Here is an 18,461-nt window from a genome sequence, read left to right as displayed (position 1 = left end):
ATCGTGATATATCAATATATCATTATGTTTAGCTGGTGATGTATCATGATGTTGAAAACCGGATAGTGCCCAGCCCTACAGTGCATTGAGAACAGCCATGTTGGATCAGACTGTAGGCCTTTCAGGTCTAGTAACCATTTTCCTACACTGCTCAACTATATGCCTATAGGAATGTTCTAACAAGCACGACCATGACTGCAGTAGCCCTCTCCAACTTTCCTCCAGTAACTGGAGACAGTATGTAGCTAACAAGGAGTGCTTGAATGCCTTGTCTTCCATGCTAGAAGAACATCTTGGCATAGAGAAGAACCAGAAGAGTATATTTAGGCTGGTTAACCTAACTAACTCTACCTTCCCTCTGCAATTCTCTGAGCTCGCAATCTTCTCCAGAGGAATGGGCAGCCTTTGGAAGAGTGTGACTGCTGAAGAAAGGGAGAATTTTAAAAACTCCTCTATCCCCCACCCCCTTTCAGTCACAGAAGCCTCAACTGCAGCAAAGAAGCACACAATTAGTTATGTTCTATTGTTTTTCTTCAAATATTCACATTTCCAGGAAGTGTTCTTTTTTTTCTTTTTAAAAATTTATGAGGTAACTTCAACAAACCCCTTCTATTAAACTTTAACTTTTTAGTACCTCTTCAAACATTTCATAAAAAAACAAAACAGATCAAACAAAATCTGATTTTGCTTGTGACATTAGAATTTGGGTTAAAAAGAAGAAGAGAGGCCTTTTTGCAGGTTGGGGGAAAATTTAGTGAGTGATACAGAGCCCAAAATGGCTGAGGATTTTTCATACATTTAACAAAATGTGTGAGAATTCAAGATGTGGTTTAAAGAAAGCAGTTTCCAAATGTATTAAAACTTGAAAAAAGGACCAGGATTGTTACTTGTAATTCAATAGCAGCAGGCTGTGAAAAATCAGAAAGTTGGCAAAAGATGACAAAGATGTTTCTCAACAAATTTGTGGAGTGGGTTTTTTTTTTTAAATAAAAAAAATAAGTTTAATACAGTGAGATCTATAAAAATTGTGCTGGGTGTCTGTTACTTCCAGTACATTGCAACAACTAATGGATGTCAGGTCCCTGTTGCTAATTACGGTAACCCATAATGCACCTTACAGACCTCTTTACTTTAACTTTCTCATAAATTAACACCTATACCAGTTTTGACACGGAATTTTGGCTACAAGTAACACAGGCAGCAGTTTGATTCCAGCTGCCATTTAAAAAGTCTTTAAATCAAACACAACAGTTCTTGGGCTGCTCACTTTGGTGGCCCTCAGGAAGGCAGTGTAGCTGCCTCTAGTTTCAACAGTGTGTGTTATCATCTTTCAAGGCACAGCTGTTTCATGCGGGGCAGGAGAAGAAGCACTGCTGCAGGGGCGCCAATCCCTTGTGCCATGGTGCCAGCACTGCAGTTGGGTCTGGGCCCTTCTGCAAGGAACCGCTTGTACCTATGTCACAAGTTGCCTATGAACTGTATGTTTGCAGTGGCTCTTAGAATTGGGACACTACTTTCTTTTGATGTTACTGTGACTAACTTGGCTTTAAATGTTGATGCGCCTTTTTAGGGGGATGGCAACAGCCAGAGTTTAAAGAGAGTCTAATGTACAGAATAATGTATACATACTTACACTGATTGAGTTAGATGCTAGGATAAGCTAATGCAACCCTTAAATCCTAGTCTAGACAAAGCCCTTGTGGCAATGTGAAGGATGCTGTGGAGAGCCAGGGGCACGCCTAATGTTTTTGTAAATTAATGGATTTTCTGGCCCAAACCTCCGTATGGAGGATGTAGAGTGGGATGTAGCTGATAGTCTATGGCAGTCTGGCTGCGTGCCTGTCTCTGTTCTCACACTGGTTTGGAAAGGCCTCTTTGAGGCAACAAGTTTCATTTATTCAAGCATTTGGTTGTTTAGCATATTGAGTGCTTCTGTCTTCATTTTCTGTCAATTCAGTTTAGGATTGCTTCACCGTTGAGCCAAGAGTTCTTTTTATTTGCTAATTTAAAGTCTCAGAATGTAAATTTATCTCTTTCTTTAATAACATATCTCTATCTATCTATCCATCTATCTATATAGATATATATATATACAGAATATAATTCCTAATCTATAGTTCAACCCACTTTAAATATTCTGCATACACATTGTATCCCAGACTAAATTCAGAATAACTACAGCCTAAATGCAGATGAAGTTAGAATACATGAATACTGTTCTGTTGTAAGCTATTAAGATACATCTTTCCTCAACATGCTCACTTCTTTGTCTGTATTAGCACAATTGCTTTTGAGTAAAATTGTATTTTACAGACTTGCAGGTCCTATGGTTTAAAAAAAGGGGGGGAACCTTCCACTTTGTTAGGCAGTCAGAATTCATAGTCCGCAGCAAGAGAATATATGTTAATCTTCTTAAAGGCAGCAGATAAGATTTCAGAATCAGATTAAATATTTGTGTTCCAATGTTAGCAGACCTCCCTGGATCTGTCTGACAATCAATAAATCCTCTTCAGATTCTTTGTTCCTTCTGTCTGCCTTTCACTCTTTTTTCAAGTTGTGAGCAACAAATCAACAACAAATCAACAAATCAACAACAAAATATATGCCGTTTTAAAATGTTGAATTTTAAAACAGGACAGGTTAGTGTTTTATTTGCTGCTAACTTGGATTTGCATCTCAAGTCTTGACTGCAATAACATATCTGTGTTTAGAGGAGGATTGTTTAGGACAATGTGGACAGATTAATTCATGCACTTCCTTTTGAGCAATAAAGGGTGTCTTGTGACTAGATCTTTATCATTACTCTGCTTGGTATTTAACATAAGAAAAGACTCACTGATGGATGAATGGTTCATCTAGGCTTTTTCTGCTGTATAATATACTTTTATATTTCAGAGTTCCAAAATCTCTGTCAATAATACTACAATGCTACTCATTAGGTGTGGTTTTTTTTTTTCGTTTTGTATTTTTGTGATCAGCAAAAATGTAGTTGCTACCAGAAAGAATAATCTGTACTAGCTCGGAGGAGAAAATGTTAGTTAGCCTACTTTCTTAGCCAGTGTTGTACAGTTCGTACATTCAATTAGCCTAATCACTGAAAAGTATAAACTAGGAACAGTGACTGTTACCACTGATTGAAAAGGTATTTAATGTTATTGACCTTGTTAGGCACTGCTGCTCATTAGTTGTGCAGTAGAGGGCACTGTTTTTATGTCAAAACATGAGCCAAACATTTGGTTTGGTGCATTAGTTGAATGCTTTTTAAGTTGCCACTTTGAATTGCTTTCTAAACTATTGTTTCTGTCTTACTTTTTCTAGCAAAATTCTGGTTTCCAAGAAGACTGACTATGGGAAATGACTGTGAAATAACATCCCCCACTGCCAATGATACACACGCACATTGCTTTTTATGGGGTTCTTAAAATATTAGTTGTGCTCACTTTTTTCACCAACAGCTTACAGGCTTTGTTGAAGTGATATACAGTATGCTTAATGCTTACATATATGGGGTGGATTTAATTGAACAATACAAACAGAATTGCCATCTGATAAAGAATTCCAAAGACTTGCATAGGTGAAAATCTCTGCCCATTTAGATGTCATGTTATGGTGTTGTTTGTCGCTGTTCAGTCATGTTATAATATTATTATGCCGCAAACTCAACATGAGCTGCCATTTCTTATTATAGTCTTGCGTAGCCTCCACTTTGGTTTGAGAAGTGTCCCACCTCTCCCACTTTTTATTTTGTGAGGAGGCACAGCCAGGCCAACCTATTCCTCAGAGCAGGTATGGAGTGGTGATCAGGCAGAATAATATAGCAAGGGCCTATTTGTTTACATGGTTAATGAGTTGTTATTATATCCTGCTTGCTTTTCTTTAAAACAGGGATGAGGAGCCTGCAGCCCTTGAAATGATGTTGGACTATAACTTCCATCATCCCTAATCACTGGTCATTGTAGCTGGGACTGATGCAAGTTGGGGTCCAGGAACATTTGAAGTGCTGCAGCTTCTCCCCTCCTGCTTTAAAACAATTAATTGAAGCCAGCAAGATATTACAGCAAATCAAAATACAACGCAAGCTTGAGTTACAGGTAGGTAGCTGTGTTGGTCTGCCGTTGATACATGCAAGCTGTATCAGCCAAAACAAAGCACCCAAAAATATAAGTGGGCAAGAGGCACATTTTATCATCCTACCAGGCCCTTGCCCAATGCTATATGAAAATGCCTGTTCTCAGAACATGGCGGACCAACTAGTCACCAACTAGGGGACTGGGTAGTCCTTCTTCAAGAAGGCACGTGGTGCTGCAATCGAAAAGCTTCCCCCCTCCCCCATTGTACCTACCTGCCATATGGTGAGGAAATTCTGAGAAAGCCTCTGGTGTTGATTGAGGTATGAACAGGTTGTACTATAGGCTAAGCACAATGTTATGGATGTATTGAACTTTTCTCTAAGCTTTTAAAATTTATGTTGTTGGTGAAAACCAAAATATTTGCAGAAGAGTAACACTTGTACAGTTCTCTTGGTATAGCAACATAGTCTTAAGTGTCTGTAGCATGCAGTATATCAATCCATTTTATGAACTGTCCTGGGATTGCCTACTCTACCGTCCCTCTGTACAAAGAATGAATTTGCAAGAGTATATTTATGACAGTGTTTCAATGTGTGTGTGTGTGTGGGGGGGGGGGAATATTCATTCATTAGAAAGACTTTTTGTGATCTTGTCATGCACTTTCCGTATTTTTCATTCAGTTTCAATGTAGTACTAAATAGAACCTCCTGAATTACTTTGGTTTCATTGTTTTTATCCTTGAAGAGCAAAGAACCTGGTAACTTGCTTTAGCTGAGTTATTGGAGCCTTAATTATGCAAAACCAAGTCAATGGCTCCCTTTTTGCCTCAATAATGCTTGCGGGCATATATGACATAGTGTATATGTATGCATTTATAAGTAACATATAAATATGTAATGAGTTATTGTAGCAGAAATGCATATAGATTATGGAGTTTCAAGAAGACATTCCAGTTCCTAATTTAGAGTCATTGAAAGATACCAGACTTAATGTGGTTTAAACCTAAAAAGGCACCCTATTATTGCCAGGCAAGTTTGGCAGTGGTTCAATGAAAAGAGAAGAAGTGGAATTGTACTTATGAGGTTGGTCCAATGTGTAGCCCTCCCAGCACATTGGTAGCGGGTGACAGACAATTTGGCCTGGATCTGGAGAGCATAAAACACAGCCCAAACAAGTCAAACTGGCTTTAGCTTCCATTGTTTTCTCTCTGTGTTATAATGCTCATTTATTTAATTATTCTGGTAAAAACCTGTATTTGAAAGAAAAAGCAAACAGATGGTGTTCATAAATCTTGCTTAGTATGTAACCTTTCTTATATTATACAGTAGTGATTACCGGTAGTTCTATTTTTTTTCCTGATAGACTATCACCAAAAGTCTTTTTTTGAGGGGAAGAATGAGTGTCTCATGTAATGAGTGTCACATTTACTCTGAAAATGTATTAAAAATATATTTCTGGATTAGGTCACTAAGGATTGTTTTGTACGTGCAAACCTTCTGTTGACAGTGTGATCAGTCTCAGATTCTTGCTTTCAACAATGTGGATGTAAGACTATGTGAATTAAAATCGCACCTCTATATGGGATTGCAGTGCACCTTCTGATCACTGTGGAATTTTTAGGAACTGTGAAGATCGCTGGAAATGCTGCAATCCTATCTAAACATGAACACTTCTTCATATGGGACTATCTCGAAAGAGCTGTGGGCATTTGTGAGCCATGATTATGCAAAGAGAATTTGTTGCCTTGTCACATTTGGTAACCAAGCTCTTAGCCTGCAATCCAAGGAGGGAATATATATGCAAATAGGGGAGCCCACCTCTTCGTGGAAGATTTATTTATTTCGCAACAACAGTTCCATGCCCACAGAGGCTATACCCTTTTAAAACACTGGTAACAGACTTGCTGTGGCAGAGACACCTAGATTTTCATTTTTTTAAACGTTTAAATAACCTTTCATATTATTTTCCATATTGTATTTGTTTCAATATGTTGCTGTTTAGCCTCCATGGGCTTCAGTCTGAGAGAGAAATCAGGGTACATAATTAATATGAAATGAAATTAAGGAAGCACCAGTCCTATGAACAATTCTCCATGTTCACAGGCAAGAAACTGCAGTTTTGAACTGTTCGGGATCCATGTAATGGCGAACGTTGGCTTGCTGCTATACCAAAAGTGAGGCAGAGTCACAACATGTGAGGGGAAGAAAGAGGGCAGGCAGAGCACAAACACAGGGTTCATTCACAAACCCTTTATTTATTTTAGATACAAAGAATATACAGAACAAGAACAGTAAACATGAAAACATGAAAAGGCTCCCTATTTCACCTATTTGCCATTTACAAGTTGGTAGGTGATTGAAATGGGAATAGGGGTGGAGTGAGCATGCTCTTCCCTACTTCCACCCTCATATGTTAACTTGCTGAATTCTTAATGCCTGGAGAGGATTAATGGAGTAAAAGAAAGGAGCTCGTCAATCCAAAGATTGTCCGTGAAGGGGTCTCGACCATGTTCTCTAGTAACCTCCAGGGTGGACTACTGTAATGCACTTTAAATGGGTCTGCCCTTGAAAATAATCCAGAAGTTGCAACTAGTGTGGAATGCAGTTGGTGTCAATGGCAGTGGGCCAGTCGACCACAACTCCTGTTACTAAACATCTGCACTGGTTGCCAGTTACCTTCTAGGCCCAGCTCAGGGTGCTTATATTGAATGGCTTGGATCCAAATGTATGAGACAATGCTTTCTTCTGTACCACCCTACCTGTGTTGGTTGATCAGTGGGAGAGGCTTTCATAGTGGTTACTGTGTTAAAGGAGGTGTATAGTCCAGGAACCTGCGGAAGAGCATTTTTGGTGTTGGATCTGTGATACTGGAATGGCTCCCCCATTGACGTGCATCTTGCCCCCACTCTGTATTCTTTCAGATATTGGGTAAAAACACACAATTTTTGCCAGCTTTTAGTGGTTGACAGCTAAGACATTTGGGGGGATGTTTTTAATTATGCTATTTATATAAATTCTGAGAATTATTTTAATGCTTTCATTTAATATGTTTTATATTACTTAATTTTTTTGGTAAATTTGCTTCTGACCTTTTTTGTTGAAGGGTGGTATAGAAATCTCTTAATAAATAATGTTAAACTGTTGTTTGATGCTATGTGTGAACAAGTAACTGGCCACATTTGCACACAACACTAAGCCATGGTTTGTTTTAATCATGATCTATTGAACAAAAGAGGATCAACCTTGCAGATGAGCAAAGTAACTGCAACTTGTTGTTGTTGTTGTTGTTGTTGTAATATTGGTTTTGTTTTCTTACATTTTGTGACTCATCCAGGTGCAGCCATTGAGCATTTGGGCTGGGACACTGAAACAAATCAGAGTTAAACAGGAACCATGGTTAAGACAAGCTCTGATTTGTAAGCCAACTTCAAGCCATGGTTCGTTGGTCACATTCAAAACTATATTTTGTGAGCTGTGTTTGGATGTACAAATAATGACAGTTAAGCTAAACAAACCACGACTTAGCATCCTGTGTGAACAAACCTTCCCCAGAGACTACTAGTGAAAAAAAAATGTGGCAACTCTTACGTGTGCTGACCTGAGCTCCTTTAATAAATTTTATTTCTCCCCGGTTTGGGATGTAACGTGGCTTTCTTCTACACTCAAGTCCACCATGTGATAACTGCTGTGAGATTTGCCAATAGCAAAATAAATAGAATCTTCTTTATGTGGGCTTCATTCTTTATATAATTCTTCTGTGGTCCTTCTTTCTAACTTCCCATTCTTGCGAAATATTTTCAGCGCTACTAACCTGGAAAAACAGTTGCTGAATCTTGAAATATGTTTTGATCTCCTTTCAGTGCTTTTCTGTCAGTAAGAAAAGTTACACTAATTACTCTTAATCTTCCAGTTCTTTTTGTGAAGAATATTTGACTGCCAGAAAAATAATACGAAATTACTTGGGGGATGGGAAGCGCTATTAAATCATCAGTGCTATAGTAATTGTAATAAGAAGAATAGCAAATAGCAAAAGAGTCAAGGCTATGCATTTATGTATAATATAGTTCGCCATAAGTGGTGTTAAAAGGAAAATATTTTTCTTTTGAAATTTGATGTATGAATATGTATGTCTGTTTTATATCGGTTTACTTTCAGAAATGCAAGCTTCAGTTTAACTACTATAGATCTGTTCAGATACAACATTCACAAACTCTTAACCAAGGTTAAGAGATTGGGATCAGGCAATGGGCTTGCATGCATTATTATCTCTTCTTCCCATTTCTTCTTTCCCATGACACAATTTTACATCTGCAGCAAGCTTGCCTATGGTTGCAAATCAGCTTTGGACTGTATCCTACAGTATGACAGTTTAGTTGATACACTACAGAATATAAGTTGCAGGTACAAAATGTCTGCTGAAATACAATAATATCCTCTTACCCAGTGGAATCTCTGCTTGAGAGTTTTAGTTTCCTTTCAGAAGCAACTGCCTGTATCCCTTCCATTTTTCCATATCTTCAAGGGCTAGAAACTTGATTTTGTTGTTGTTGTTGTTGAAGATGACAATTCAAGATCCTGCACTGCATGGTGAGCTTGCAGGTGTGGATGATCTGTATGATCCAGTTTGTAACTTGGAGGTGAGTGGGGATTCTTAGTTAGCATTTCACATTTTTGAAGGATGCAAGTAACCAAGGATTTAAACCACCACCACTGAAGCTTGAAACTGCAGGCAGTTTTTATCTAGGCAGTTTTAATCCCACCCTTTTATGTTCAGATTAGGTACATGTGGGGATGTGCTGAAAGGGTGTTAGCAGGAGGTTCTTTATGGACAGCTCAATAATAGTATCAATCTTCCCCTTCCACCCCTCCTCCTCCTCCTAAAGGGCTGTAAATTGAATAGAAATCTGAAAAGTTAAAAAAAAATGCTAATATTTGTTATAGATGTGCAGCTTGTTAACAATTTAAATATTTTCTTGGCAAAAAATGTTATCCGAACACAAGATAACACTGCCTTCAGTGCCTATCCAAGCGTTTTTGTTTTTTTTCTTTGAAAGGCGTGCATTTCATGTAGGTTATTAAACACACAACCATTTTCAAAGGTTTGCTTTCTGTCATAGCATGGATTGTCCCCCAAATGCCTAGTTGGTGAGTAGGTGGGAAATGGAAATAACAATGTGAGTTTGCAGTCATACCCGATGCACAGCCCAAAAGCAACCAATATTTAAAATATGTGTTGGAAATATTACATGGTTTGCTATTACCAAATTCCAATCTGTTCTCGAGTGAAGCACTTAGGTTTGGAGGGGAAATATACAAAAATGTGCACTCTTACGCACATAAAAGATGTGCTTTGTCACCCTTTGGGCAGCCCATGTGCTTCATTGTGCAGTCAGCACAAGGTAAGTCACTGTGTGTGTGTGTGTGTGTGTGTGTGTGTGTGTGTGTGAATAATATAATTGTTACAGCACTGAATTAAAGCAAAGTATCACATAGCATTATTACAGAGCATGCAAAGCTGGGTATGGATCATAATTAAAACTTTATAAACCTGTGGGCCAGTCCTGTATTATCTAAAAAAGGCAAAATAGACAAAAGTGGGGTATTGGAGGGAAAGGGTAATGCAAAGGAGTAAGAGAAGCTACACAATTTCAGTCCAAATTGCTATTCCTCTAGCAAGTTATTTCTATGTTCAAGCCTCATGGACTCAGGCTACAGTGAGAGCCAGTGTGGTGTAGTGGTTAAAAGCGGTAGACTCGTTATCTGGGAACCGGGTTCGCGTCTCCACTCCTCCATATGCAGCTGCTGCGTGACCTTGGGCTAGTCACACTTCTTTGAAGTCTCTCAGCCCCACTCACCTCACCGAGTGTTTGTTGTGGGGGAGGAAGGGAAAGGAGAATGTTAGCCGCTTTGAGACTCCTTCAGGTAGTGAAAAGCAGGATATCAAATCCAAACTCCTCCTCCTCCTCCTCCTCCTCCTTCTGCTACAGTTCTTGGGGGCAAGGATTACTCTTGAGCAAGTGTCTAAATAATGTCCTCCTCCTTTCTTTTGCTTTCTCTAGGCTTTAGGTGTGAGCCTGTTTTCTCAGCCAATCAGTACTTTCTCTTTGAGTAATGCTTCTGTTTTATGGTGATACACATTACATGTACAATGAATGTTTTAGGTGGTGGTCAACCCTTCATGTGCCCCTGACTCCTGTGTTATCCTGGCTAGGAGGTTTGAAAAGGGCTTGTTAATACAGCCACTGGGCAAGATTCAGCGTCACACTCTTTTAATCATTCCATCTGCACAAGCATTTCAGTTTTGCCAGATGAAAGAATCCCTCCCTCTTCCCCCTGTACACTGTTCTGGAGGTTCTCCCAACCCTTCCAGAGCCCATTTTGGAGGGAAATGGAGAGGGGGAGCACCTCATTGCACAAGTGGAAGTCCTTGCACAGGGCTTCTTTCGCTGATGGGTCTGGTTAGGTAAAACCCACCCACTGTACTAGACAAACACAGGATGTTTGGTGGCATGGTTGCAAGCCCCCACTACACACATGCACGTGTTCTCTCTCTTCTTCCTTCCCCCTTCGCCACTAGATATACAATAGCCTGGTTCACCTAAAATGATAAGACAAAGTGTGGCTTAACAGCTCTGCACAGATGTGTAGCCTCCCAGGAAGAATCCTGCAGCTGCTATGCTCTATTTTATTTTTTTTACTACTGCAGCAACACTAATTTGAACTAAAGTGTCATCTGAATCGAGCTCATGGCTAAATTCTCTTCTTGCCAACTATGAGCTGTAGCCAAGAATAAACCACCTAAACCTAGTTTAGTTGTATGAACCAACTAAATGTATTTCCAAGCAAAACAAGTTGCTCACATGGCTTTTCAGCTAAAGTGCATGTGTAATAGCATCTCAAAAGATGACTCTCATGGATCGTTTTACTCCTGCAGTAATAAGAATATTTATTGTAGACATGAAATTTGACCACCAACCATATGACAATCCATTAACTTTCTATGTAAAATAAAACGTGGTAATAAAAATAAGTTACACAAACAAACCTACGGACAAATTAAATAGTATTTTGGGCTGGGATAAATGCTGGCCTCAACTTTTGTTTTCCACAGTTTTAACTATCTATAGCACAAAGGCCACAAGTTGACATATAGAAGCCAGCTGTACTGCATATTATTTTAAATGACAGCATGCTATAAGGGAAGAAGATAATAAATTTCCTCTAGCAAATGCCATTACATGGTTTATCTGCTGTCCAAATATAACAGTAGGCACCTGTTTGTCTCTTCCCCCATCTTCATCAAAGAGCTCACTGGCAAGCAGGGCAAGTTACCCTGTGGCTTTTTAAAGCTGCTGTCTGTACAATCTTGCCTGTAACAAGAGAGCAGCTGTTGAATGTTTCAGCATTTAACACCATGCCTTAGCACAGTTAATGTTTTAGTTGAGAAACTGAAAGGAAGAATATAAAGCAAAGGGTGTTTAACAGGTGGCCCACAGGCCACATAAAGACCATTATGCTATTCTCTCTGCTGCTTCAGCTGATTGGACCCTTCTGAGTTGTTGTTGTTTGTCTCAACATACATCACTATAGTGATGGTTACCTTTGCTGTTGCTTTGCTGTCCCTTCCAAGCAACTGATAGGTAAACTCCTGTGAAATGTATGGCTCACATGAATATTGGCAGTACCAGTGCAGAGCAGTTACAATGTAGACGTTTTCAAGTCCCCAAAATGAGAAGCACCTGTATCCTCTACATCCCAGCATGGTACTGTCTGACACACCAGGGTAGGAGGAAAGTACAGTAAAACAGGATCCAGTCTTAAGTACAAGTTTGAGAGGACATCATTCCTGCCCATTGGCCATGCTGGCTGATGCAGCTGGGGATTGAACAGCATCTGGAGGGCCACAGGTTCTGTACCCCTGCTCTAAGGGTCATGCCAAAATTAGCACACTGTATTGGTAGCACATTTCTGCTAAATATGGCTATTTATTCTTATCAATTTCAAAATCAAACAGAAAGACTGAATATTGGGCAGAATCCTCACAGCAGTTTTCATGTTCTCATGCAGCAGTACCTCTCTTTTCTGAACAGCAAGCTCTTCCTCCCTATCACAAGCTACTTTTTTTTTCAAAGTTGAAAAAGTTTGAAAAGCACCTTGTAATGCTATGTGCAGATGAGCTGCTATCTGAGAAAAAGAAAATGGTCTTTGCCTTGAGATCCTCCAGATTTCAGCCCTTGACTTGTGTACAGCCATAGAACATGGTTATGCAAAATGCATGAGAAATGTACTAAACCCTTTGTACATATTTTGTTGTACATATTATGAGAGCTGTCAAACTTGTAAAATCTTAAATCATCCAGGTGAAACTTGAGGATATTTATAATACTGTACCTGGCTTTTCTTTCCTGAAAACACATGCTCTGTACTTTTTTCAGTAGTGAGGCCCTCATTCCATCAGAGAGCCATGATGTGTTTTGGAGACGACGTTAGTTAGCACAGCACAGCCCCTTGGTTTCAGTAAGACTTACTCCCTGGTAAATTGCATTGGATTTCAGCCTTAATCACTTTCCTTGCTCTGGCTGTGTTTGCAACATGCCATTCTGCTTTTTGCTCTCCACACCTTCTCTACATCTACTTTCCATAACTGTGCCATTCCAGTTATCACCCCCCTCTCCACTACTTACCCTCCTTTGTTATTTGACTCATTCTCCAGAACTGCTGCTTTGTGGTTCACCATATTTTAACCCAACAGTGCCCTTTACTGGTCAGAAAGAAATTTTAATCCAGAACTGAAAAACGCCTGGCAGGCAGGGGCAGCAATATTTACTTTCCCATTGGGTGATTCTTACTCAAGCCAATATTCAGGGTAAAGGGTGCTGTGTTCTCCCAACAGGATTTGGCAAAGCCTTTCCTTTAGGTGCCTTAACTACTTCCATTTGCTAGTATGTAGAAACTTGTATGCCGTGAACTGCTCCGAGATCTTTGGATGAAGGGCAGTATACAAATTTAAGGCAGGCAGGCAGGTAGGTAGGTAAGTAAGTGAATGAATAAAGATGCATAGTAAGTGGCATAAGAGGAAGAATTTTGTAATGACTCTGAGCAAAAGGGAATTTTTATCACGAGAGAAAGTAGCTGAGGTGCTTGTGGGAAGAAGGTTTTTGGGATCAAAGGCTCTATTGAGAACTGAATGAGAAGTTTTATTCATTTTCTACTGAATATGAATATGGGGGTCTGGGGGGCCAAATGCAGACCTCCAGGCTGCTCTCTGTCTTGGAACTCTCCCCAGGCCACACCTTTCACTGGCTCTGCTATACACTTTTGCCTAGTTTGGAATGTGTCCTTGAATTCTGATAATACATCTTGCTTCTCTGAGAGATGACTGTAGGGACGGGTGCGTGAGTGTCTATAGAAACTAGTTCAAACTACGTTTCCCCATTACATATGCATGTGGGAGACAGGGAAGAAAGGTTAAATTTACATCCATTGCCTCTGTCCTTGCATGTGGCCCTTGAAAGGTTGTCTGAGAGAGAATGCATCCCTTGAACTGAAAAAGGTCCTTCTAGCTCCGTCTTGGTGTGTCCAGCAGCATCCTAAGAACAGGTTGTGTGCACCTTATTCAGGTCACATTTGCATGGAAAGCTTCTCTGGTTATGTCCGTGTGAATGGCAGTGAATGTGGGCCCTTCTCTAAAGAGACTGTATTCCTTCTCACTGTCCCCTTTTCTGAGATAGAGAATGGAGTATGAGCTGAAGAGGATTAGGATTTATTAAACTGAAGTAATGGTTCATGCAAGCATGGCTGCAGGTACAGTGGTGCCCCGCTAGACGAAAATAATTCGTCCCGCGAAAATTTTCGTCTAGCGGGGTTTTCGTCTTGCGGAGCGGCAATGGGAGCCGCGCTCCGCAAAACGAAAAAAAAAAAAAAGACGAAATTTTTTCGTCTTGCGAGGCAGCCCCATAGACTTTTTCGTCTAGCGGGGCAGCCTCCCGCTAGACGAATGCTTTCGTCTAGCGAGTTTTTCGTCTAGCGAAGCATTCGTCTAGCGGGGTACCATTTAGAACTGAGGTGGTTTCCTGCTTCACTTTCAACTCTTTAAAAATGCAGGGTAAGAAGTATGAGCCTTGAGTCATAGGTTGCCACCTATGAAATGTGTACCTGTGAGCACAAGCCTTTGGATTAAAAAGCAGAATAGGATATAAGTCAGGAAAACCTTTCTTCTCTCAATGGGACATTTAGAGAATGGGGAATCTAACTGGACTAAAAGTAATTGTTTGTTAAAATAAACACATTGTAGAACAAAGGAAAACAAAAGCTGATGGAAGAGAAGCACTGCATTCCTGTTATTGTGCATCCCAGAACCACAAGAAGGGAGAGAAATATGATCTGAAATAAGCTTAAGAGGTTCTGTAATTAAGCCTGGATTAGTACAATAGCATAATATACCTTTGCCCTTCTGCAGGTAAGTGGCAGACTAGCCTGAGGATGTCTGAATGGCTCCTGCTTTTATATTTGGAAGATCCTGCTCTTACATCAGCAACCTGGGAATTGCTTTGGTCTCTCTCTCTCAAGTTTTTTAAAGACAAAATTTGTTCAAACATTGCATCTAAGAAGGTAGACCCTTAAATGTGTCAAACTAGCAACTGTGGTGCTAATTCAATTCCATCAGTGGAAACAATCTTATACGTACTTAGGATGGAGACAGCCAAAAGATTGTGATTCTTGCCAACTGTTCCTTTTTGTGGCGCCCTTTGTATATATCTGATTTGGATGATGATGAGCATTTTTTTAAAGAGAAATTAAATCAGTGGCAGACATCCTAAGAGAGATGCTGTACTGTGTCCTTTCTTCATGTTACTTTGCTTAGTGAACCTCAGTATCAGTGTGGGAAAGACAAAACCTGTAACCCAGTATTTCGCCACTCATAAAAGTCATTTCTTTTGAAAGTGACCTGAAAGGGGATAGAGGGGAAGCACTGCAGCATTTGTAATTGCCAACTCATGTGTATAATAAATCCCAATTCCTTTTCTCTGTTTAAGAAATTCCAGCCCCTTTTCCCCTGCTCTTAAGATTCAGGACTCAGTAAGAATGGTACATTAGTTGAAGCTCTGTGCCTGCACTCTCTCTGTATAACATCCACACTTGTTGGGGCATTTCTGCTATATCCAGCGTAGAACTTTAACCAATACTGTATATTCTGGCGTATAAGACTACTTTTTAATCCAGGAAAATCTTCTCAAAAGTCGGGGGGCGTCTTATATGCCGGGTGGAGAATCTGCGGTCGAGTATATCTCAAACTCTATATTTTAACTAGAAAAGTTGGGGGTCGTCTTATACGCCCAGTTGTCTTATACACCAGAAAATACGGTATATATTTTATTCACTGAGTAGCCATTGCCCCCTGAAGTCCTAAACTAGTTGGTTTTGTTGTTGCTTACTTCATGTGGAAAAGATAGATGGATGCAGAGCTCTGTTTTCATGTTTGAGCTTTCCAAACAAAACTTTTCACCATCTCAGCCTCCCCCCTTTGAACCTTTGAACTCTTTAAGGTTTCAATTAACATTAGCAGTTGAAGGCTGAAATGCATACATCTTCTGATGCTTTTTGCTTGTTAGTCAAGAGGCGGCCTTGACCCCAGACCAAACTTTCCATGTTTAAAAGCTAGAGAAACTGCTGGTGTCTCAGTAAAGGTAAAGATAAAGGGACCCCTGACCACTAGGTCCAGTTGCGGCCGACTCCGGGGTTGCGGCACTCATCTTGCTTTATTGGCCGAGGGAGGTACAGCTTCCCAGTAGTGCCAATCTAACACCAGCTTTCAGACTAAAGCTCGCAAGAATTGATCCAGTGTCCCAGGGATGAGCATTGGCAAAGCAAATTGACAATATCATCCCCCTGCTTCTAGTATGTCATAGACAGAAAGAACCACTTGAGCATGGGAGATACCGGTACGTCTTCATCTCTCATGGCTAAATTCTACTGAAATGATTGATTTTATTTATTTCAGCTTTAAGCTCATAGAAAAACAAAGGCAAATACAAGGCAAATACACACACACTGTTTGATTTAAAATTGGTAACAATAAAAGACTTATTAAACATGTCAAATTAGATAAATATTATAAGGAGATTTCAGCTCCTAAACAGCATCCCATTATGTCTCTTGTATGTCAAAACGGAAGTTAAAAATTTCGCCATTTGTAAAGTTACAAACTGATCTGTATCTTGCAATAAGAAAGTAAGTTGGAAATCTGCCGGGTGCCCAATTTGTGATCTACTGAAATGTACCCTCCACTAACTTGTTTAATCTATTTGAAGCCATTTGCCTTTTTTGTTTCAACACATTGGGTTGACATTCTTGGTGGACTTTCTATTATGATCAGTTTATTAGGTAGCTGCAGCCAACCTATGAATGTGCATTGTGTAGTTATGATTGTTTGTCCCTAGCGTGCATTACTTTACTCTTACTAGCAGTGAATTTTATTTGCTAGTATATTTGTTTATCCAGTCAGTGTGGAGAGATCCCCCTCTGTCTTTTTTTCATGACTGTTTTGAGCATTGTTATTCTGTTTACTTTGGTGATGCTGGTAAACTAAACTAGAAGCTTATTCAGTCTTATCTCCAGATATTTTATAAATAATGTAAGTAATGCAATCAATATAGAACTTCCAATATTTGTTACTTTCTTTTATAAGAAGCATCCATTTACTCATGCCTAATTACTTTTGAAGTTGCACCTTTTAAATCCATTACCTTTTAAAAATGTGGAATATTTTGGCAATAATGGATATAGGGTTTTTTATGTATTCATTGCTCCGTTACAGATACGCCTATTTATAATTATATGTAGTGAGAACCTTTCGTTGTTTAATGTGGCTTTCAATGGGGAAACTGTTACAGTCTTTCACGGATGGTTTACAGTGTGTATATATAGCATGGAAGTGCTTGTGGAAATGGTAGTTGTGTTCTCATTTGTGTTGTACTGGAAGAAAAGTGGGGAACATTAAGATGGTGATGTCTTGAGTGGCAGAAGTTTAGCAGCTTGACCTGGAAACCTCACTAACATCAATTTATTCCTGCTGAATTGTTTGGAGCAATGACACTGTGGTCCATTGAAAATGGTCTCCCATGGCTTTCCCATGTGACTTTTTTTTTTTGTTTAGGGGTGGCCAACTCCCAAGAGACTGTGATCTACTCACAGACTTAAAAACTGGCAGTGATCTACCCCCTTTTGGGGGGTTCAGGTCAAAGTTGTTCAGCTTTTTTAGGAAGGTGGAAAGCCCAGTTTTTTAGAGGTTCAGGTCAAAGTTGTTGAGCTTTTTTGATCTTTTTTAAGGGAGGAAAGCCCCGTTTTAAGAGTTCAGGGCGATGTTGTTGTCCTTTTTAGGGGGGAGCCAAAGTTGTTGACCTCCTTTGGGGGGAGCCTGTTGTGATCTACCAGTGATCTACCACAGGTGTCCAGTGATCTACCGGTAGATCACGATCTACCTGTTGGATGTGCCTGGTTTAAATAAACCCCTGCCACGTTTATCCTTCGCAGTATTCTCCAAGAGATGGCTGTGCAATGGATGGTGCACTGACTTTTCTGCGGAAAGATTGCATCCACCACTTTTTCTCCTTTTAAGTCAAAGAGAACCACATGGCAGTTGTCATTGGTAAATTAAACTTGTGCTAATGGGCAAAGCTACTTCTTGGTCTCTGTGATGAATTAATAGTAATCTGTAAAACCAATGAAGGCAAATCACCTTCTGTTACCTTGGCCCAGGGCTAATGTTTTGAACTCACTTCAACCTCTGACTTGTTTACAAATCCATGGCCGAATTAGAAGTTGAAAGGAGGTGAAAGGAGGTCCACAACCCCAACCATATCTATGGTCCTTAATTCACCTTTCTTTCATTGCTGTAATGATCAGCTGAACAGCAGCAAAATTACCTATGGAAGGTGATATTTAAAATTCCCTAGAGAAACATGGTGACCTTGAAGTTGGTTTAAGATTCTGACTTGTTCTCAACCCAGTAACCGCAGTTTTTCAGTTTCGATGAAATGGGAACTACCATTTATATATTTTAAGCTGTTGAGAATTGCAGCATGGCAAGAAAAGAGGAGGGAAGAATATTTAGCAGCTTGACGACAAAGTAATGTTCAGGTGGCAACTTGGGTGACTAATCTCATGTATGTAACATTGGATATCCCTGGGCAGCTTTGAAGTACTGATGACATCTCCATGAAAATAAGTGGCAGGAAATGTGTTCTCAGTGACTAGGAAAGGAAGAAGAAGAAGAGGAGTTTGGATTTGATATCCCGCTTTATCACTACCCGAAGGAGTCTCAAAGCGGCTAACATTCTCCTTTCCCTTCCTCCCCCACAACAAACACTCTGTGAGGTGAGTGGGGCTGAGA

General features: G+C 39.8%; 2 protein-coding genes across 4 annotated transcripts in view; both read left to right on the top strand.

The window, feature by feature from the left end:
- The window catches only part of TRAPPC11 (trafficking protein particle complex 11), a 69,058-nt gene extending 65,520 nt beyond the window's left edge, over window positions 1-3,538 (top strand). Inside the window, exon 30 of the mRNA XM_033160897.1 lies at window positions 3,319-3,538. Within this exon, the coding sequence (XP_033016788.1) occupies window positions 3,319-3,345 (27 nt within the window). The 3' untranslated portion in view covers window positions 3,346-3,538. The remainder of the gene's footprint in view (window positions 1-3,318) is intronic.
- The window catches only part of STOX2 (storkhead box 2), a 126,096-nt gene that overhangs the window by 27,506 nt on the left and 80,129 nt on the right, over window positions 1-18,461 (top strand). The window lies entirely within an intron of this gene.

This window comes from Lacerta agilis, chromosome 9 (assembly GCF_009819535.1).
Source record: "Lacerta agilis isolate rLacAgi1 chromosome 9, rLacAgi1.pri, whole genome shotgun sequence".
Taxonomy (NCBI): Eukaryota; Metazoa; Chordata; class Lepidosauria; order Squamata; family Lacertidae; genus Lacerta; species Lacerta agilis.
This window is presented reverse-complemented; position numbering and strand designations above follow the sequence as displayed.